The sequence below is a fragment of the Chiloscyllium punctatum genome, chromosome 44, assembly GCF_047496795.1.
Source record: "Chiloscyllium punctatum isolate Juve2018m chromosome 44, sChiPun1.3, whole genome shotgun sequence".
Classification (NCBI taxonomy): Eukaryota; Metazoa; Chordata; class Chondrichthyes; order Orectolobiformes; family Hemiscylliidae; genus Chiloscyllium; species Chiloscyllium punctatum.
The window spans coordinates 15,734,893-15,740,511 of NC_092782.1; the positions used below are offsets into that span (position 1 = coordinate 15,734,893).

The window sequence follows — 5,619 nt, forward strand, 5'->3', positions numbered from 1 at the left end:
TGGCCAGCATTTATTGCCTGTCCCTAGTTGCCCTTGAGAAGGTGGGGGGGTAAGCTGCCTCCTTGAACCATTGCAGTACCGCTGTGGGGTGACCCACAATGCTCTTAGGGAGGGAACTCCAGGAGTTTGACCCAGCGACAGTGAAGTAATGGTCATATATTTCCAAGTCAGGATGGTGAATGGCTTGGAGGGGAACTTGCAAGGAGTGGTGTTCCCAAGAATCTGCTGCCCTTGCCCTTCCAGACGGAAGTGGTCTTGGCTTTGGAAGGTGCAGTCTGAGGACCTTTGATGAACCTTTGCAGTGCATCTTGTAGACAGTACACACTACTGCTACTGAGCATAAGTGGTAGTGGGAGTGGGTGGCTGTGGACTGATGAATGAAGACAAAACTGCCCCTTCTAGATCCTTTAGTATCTCTCCCACCCCACCCTAATTATCTTTGCAAGGAATAAAAACCACATTTTTCTGAAAGGCATAACGAATCACAATTTTTCTTTTAAAATGCAGGCAATATTTATTATAATAACTTAAGATCGCATAAGCAATAAAGCACTAACAAGAAGTGCAAACATAATTGATCAATTCTTCATAAAATTCAGTTCACTCAAAACATAAAATATTCAGTGGTTATCATGTTTCGTTATACCCCTACAAAAATAGCATATCAGACAATATTCATCATTATTCACAAACTATTTACAGTACACAAACAAAAGCTACTTGAGGCAATATATGTATTTCACAATATTGTTGAACACAGCGAGTTAGGCATTCAGCAGCAGCTCTGTAACCAGGGTGAGTTGGATCATGCTCAGGTAGGAATGTCGCTCAGCTGTTACATAACCCTACAGAGCATCACCAAATCAGCTGCCTTGGCAACAACTAAAAATAGGTTTCACTGAGGCCACCGTCTCCTCAGTCTGGGTGATGAGGTTCTCAACTGTGACTTGCAATTCTCCGACAACAGAGCACGGAGAGGGCTGTGGGAGAGAAACAGCATTAAATGAAACCAGCAACTTTCATCTCTTAATGCGTAATTCAGAGCGGGACTGAGAATGGGCAGTCAGCCTTGAATTGACAGGCACGAGGCAATGATCTCTCTAAAAGCCGCACTTTTTAAAAAAAAAGTACGGTTTGCATCTGAGAAATCCCCTCTGCTCACTCCATCTTCCTATTCTAACCATAGGTAGGAGGGAAACGCAGAACATGATTTTTTAAAGAATTTTCACTCAGATTGTGAAATCTTTAACTGTAAGCGGGCATCAAACTCAAGCTAATTAAGAGAGAGCTGTAGAAAAAAATGATGATATTTTTTCCCCAACGTTTTCACAGGTGGACATTAACCCAAGTGCTGGAAGGTGGATGGGGTTAATCTGCAAAGTGGCAGCTGGAAAATTACTCCGCGCAACTGAGAGTTTACACCCAATTCAAAATGAGTACATGACTCTCTTGTGGGAAAATGGAACTGGTACTATATTTTTCGCAGTACAGACTTAATGGGCCAAAAGGCCTCTTCTGTACTGTACGATTCCGTGAGACTGGTAGCTTAGAAGGGTCTGAGTTGATCTTTGTCCACCCTCAGAACAGAGATTGCTAACTTACGTAGCCTCAAACTGTATGTTCTGCATGGAGTTAATTTAGTTTTGGACCTCACTTCCTTCCATCTCTAGGACTCTGTGGAGAATTGCTGCTCGGTTCCACAGTTGGGTACCTGGGGAGTGAAGGTGGAGGGGTGTACAGCTGGCAATGGGAATGCGGTGACTGCTTCAGGACTTGCTGTCTGGTGACCCCAGTGGCTCCAGATCTGGGCTCAAAGCTACTTCGGCCCCAAGGAGGGGTCCAGCTGCCTCAGACTCGCACATGCGGAGCACCAAACCCGGGCCGGAGCCTGGGGAGGGCTCCTGGCAGAGTAGTCTATCAGGTGCCAAGGCCGAGATGGTGGGAATGCCAGGGTAAAGAACCGGAATGGGAGCCGGGCACCAGCATCTCTCCAGGTTAGCCCTGTCCAGGAGGGACACGTATGGAGCAGCTGCCGAGGGGTTAAGGAGATAGAAGGGCACACAGAAGGGGGGTTGCTGGCCAAGCGTGGGCATCATGCCAATCCCCATCATGGGATGGGTAGCAGGCTCGTGGCCTTCCTCAGAGCTGGTCACATGACCCGCCAGATCAACTTTGACCCTTTTAGCCGGCGAGTCATCGGGCTCCTGTTTAATGTCACACGTCCATGTGGAGCCGTCACAGGGAGTGAACTCCTTCTCACTCTTCCCCTCGCCCCTCTCCCCTTCGCCTCCGTAACCGCTGTCAGTATCCGTGTCACTCCCGGTGTGCTCCGCCACTTGTGTCCTCTGGATGACTGGGACGCAGTTGTCACCGGAGCGAGCCTGATCTGGTGCCGCCGCCACCTGGGCACCAGCTTGCCCCACACCAGAGGCCTGTGTCTCACCATTGGCTCGGAGCTGGGTGATGGCTTGGTGCAAGTGGCCAATCAGCTGGGCACACCGCTGCTCCTTCGGAGTCCAGCTTTCGAACCTGGTCAGGTGCTGCAGCACTTCCCTGGCACACGTCTGAAATCCCGAATGGAAGGCATCCAGATCCGAGTACCTGGCATCTTTCAGGGCACAATCCCCTCAAAAAAAAACAAAGGCAATTCAAGCGCAAATCCTGACTCTGTGCAACTGTTATCCAAACGGAGTTGGGAGGTCATGTTGCGGCTGTACAGGACATTGGTTAGGCCACTTTTGGAATATTGCGTGCAATTCTGGTCTCCTTCCTATCAGTAGGATGTTGTAAAACTTGAAAATGGTTCAGAAAGGATTTACAAGGGTTGGAGAGTTTAAGCTATAGGGAGAGGTTGAATAGGCTGGGACTGTTTTCCCTACAGCATCAGAAGCTTGGGGTGACCTTACTGAGGTTAAAATATCATGAGGGGCATGGATAGGATAAATAGACAAGATTTTTTCCCTGGGGGGGAGGGGCGGGGGGGAAGAGTCCAGAACTATGGGGGCATAGGTTTAGGGTGAGAGGGGAAAGATATAAAAGGGACCTAAAGGGCAACTTTTTCACGCAGAGAGTGGTGTGTGTATGGAATCACCTGCCAGAGGAAGTGGTCGGGGCTGGTACAATTACAGCCTTTAAAAGGCATCTGAATGGGTATATGAATAGGAAGGGTTTAGAAGGATATGGGCCAAGTGCTGGCAAATGGGACTAGATTAGGTTAGGATATCTGGTCGGCATAGATGAGTTGGATCAAAGGGTCTGTTTCCGTGCTGTACATCTCTATGACTCTGCTTCAAAATCATGACAAACAAATCCAGGGTCAGAAGTGAAACTATGCATTTGTCTATCCTCCTAACTGGGCATAAATCTCACATCACACTCATCACAAGTTATAAACTATCAATTTTCAATTTCCATCAAATTTAATACCAGAGACCTTTGTGGACCAAAACAAAATTTTGCTTTTGGAGAGAACGTTGACTTAAAATGGTCACAGCGTCTCCTGACCAGATCGAATCAAGCTCATGAAACCACAGCAATCTGAGCCAAATTTAACATTTTACCGAAGAGGCACTGGGTCTCCTACTTTTGATTTGCTTCTTTCTGGAAGTTACACCTATCGGGCGAAAGTTGCCAGATTATTCAGCTTGAACAATGATGTCAGACATGGGAATACACAAGCAAACTGTGTTTCAGGAAATCAGTTTATGGGCACAGCCGTGAGAAAACAAAACTGTTTCAAAACAGCAAAACATGCAAGTCTTGCTCTCCAGCTTTCCTCCTGTTTTTCCCTCAATCTCTCCGGAAGCCAAAACCAATGATTAAGCAAATCGGAGAAATAAAAATTACCAAGATCTCAACAATTCTACAAATAAAACTATGCTGGGGATAAGAGATACTAACTTGGAAACACATGGTCTCAGGTTCAACGCCTGACAACACGAAGACTCTGAAGAGCTTTTATCATGCCTATTCTTTACTCTTCCTCATTTTTCCAACAAGGACTATTGACAAAGGCTGTAAAGCTCTCTGGAATGTCACAAAGACAATATGAAAATGAGAAGAGTGCCTGTTTAAAAACACTGTCCTGTCACTTACCACTTTGCAAAGCAGTTATCTTCTGCTGCTGTTGCTCTGTTAAAGTTGTCAATGCCTTTAAGTGCTTCAGTGTTAATTCCAGTACCACAGCTTTCTCCAGATGCCCCAGAGTCTTAGGTAGAACGAGGGTGGGGCGGAGGAAAGGGACAATGTAAATTTTATTTCTTCAATTATAAATAAAAACAGTTAAGACAACATCAAAGTTATCAGTATTATTTGCAATCTTGGCAATTATGTCTTCGGTTATACTTAAACAACAGTTCAGGCAACACCAAAATTATTGATATTATTTGCAATGATGGCATTAAGTATACTTTGTAAATCTGCCTGCACCCCACGGTTCCCTGAGCTGCAGATAACAAATAGCCCACGGGTTACAGGTGGGAATATCTGGCTCCCCACTGCTCCGGGGTTAAACTCATGCATTACTGCATTAGCAGACAGGGCACAGATTTCATTCATAGCTTACCGTCAGTTTCAGGTGCTCAGGCAGCAGGTCCTTAAGCTGCGCAATGCATTCGTTAATCCTATCCCGTCTTTTCTTCTCGATCAGTCTGTGTGGTAGTTTATAAGCCTCCTGAAAATGTGAAGGCAAGAAACACCATTTCGGAACACACTAAACAAAAACTGGGGGGGGGGGGGGGGAGAGGCAACGCTGTTGCTACGCATTTTATTCACCGCAGTTTAAACTGTGACAATTTTACAGTGAAATACGGTTCTAAGTGCATTAACTAACGGGTGGATGGAAATCAGAAGTGGTTAGAAGTTTGGATAAAGGTGGCGCACATCTTTGATGAGACAGACAGCCGGCTTACCTTTGGTCTCATTCCCCGCTTTGACTTACACACGTACATGGGGTGGTATTTTACACTGGGGGGGGAGAGAGAGAGAGAGAGAGAGAAAGCAGTTAATTCAACTACTATTATCCACGGCAATGATTGAAAACGAAAGGGAAAATGCAAACTCACCCAAGAAAGTCTGCGTGTTCTAGTAACTTCCGTTCTGTGAGACAAGCAGTGGGTTGCCAGGGAGGTAGATCATCCTGCATTATTCCCGTACAGGGCTGAAGGTTGCAAAAGTGCAATTAATTCAGCACCCCGCCAGCACAGCCCAAACACACAACTGATTGACAAACGCTGTGGGCCCCGGGAATGATGCCCAGGCAGAGGACAAACCTCCCAGTGCAGACAGTCTGATTGTCAGTCTCTGTGTTTCTGCCTGTCTATCTCTCTCTCTCTCTCTCTGTATTCAGCCTCTGCGTCTCTCGCTCAGAGTTTTTCCCGCAAAAGAAGTGCCAACTCACGTGTGGTTACCCAGACCAGCCCCCAAAATCCCTCTCCACGTTCCCCTCACACTCCAATAAAAAAAAACAGGAGGGAAATTGAAGGGAAACTGCGATCTTCTGTTACATAAGCCGTGGGCAGCATGTGGCGTGTGTTCAGTCTGTACCCGTGACACTGCTACTGTCTGTCTGAATGCAGCTCCCTCTCACTCTCTGGGGGAGACTGGAAACGGCGTTTTTCT

At 46.6% G+C, this 5,619-nt stretch overlaps 1 protein-coding gene across 1 annotated transcript; it reads right to left on the bottom strand.

The window, feature by feature from the left end:
- Nucleotides 1-508: 508 nt before the first annotated feature.
- On the bottom strand, nt 509-5,391 carry bhlhe41 (basic helix-loop-helix family, member e41). Its single transcript, XM_072562328.1, has 5 exons — nt 5,064-5,391; nt 4,911-4,965; nt 4,565-4,672; nt 4,096-4,207; nt 509-2,626 (listed from the first exon to the last, which is right to left on the bottom strand). Exons 1-5 carry the CDS (start codon nt 5,141-5,143, stop codon nt 1,767-1,769), a joined length of 1,215 nt encoding a protein of 404 aa, XP_072418429.1. The 5' UTR covers nt 5,144-5,391; the 3' UTR covers nt 509-1,766.
- Nucleotides 5,392-5,619: the final 228 nt, after the last annotated feature.

Bases quoted from the DNA above. Each gene is read 5' to 3' on its own strand.
- bhlhe41 (XM_072562328.1), bottom strand. From the start codon at position 5,143: ATGCAGGATGATCTACCTCCCTGGCAACCCACTGCTTGTCTCACAGAA. The intron at 4,673-4,910 runs GTAAGCCGGCTG...TCACATTTTCAG, and splicing joins AGCGGGGAATGAGACCAAAG to GAGGCTTATAAACTACCACA. The intron at 4,208-4,564 runs GTAAGCTATGAA...GTTCTACCTAAG, and splicing joins CTGAGCACCTGAAACTGACG to ACTCTGGGGCATCTGGAGAA.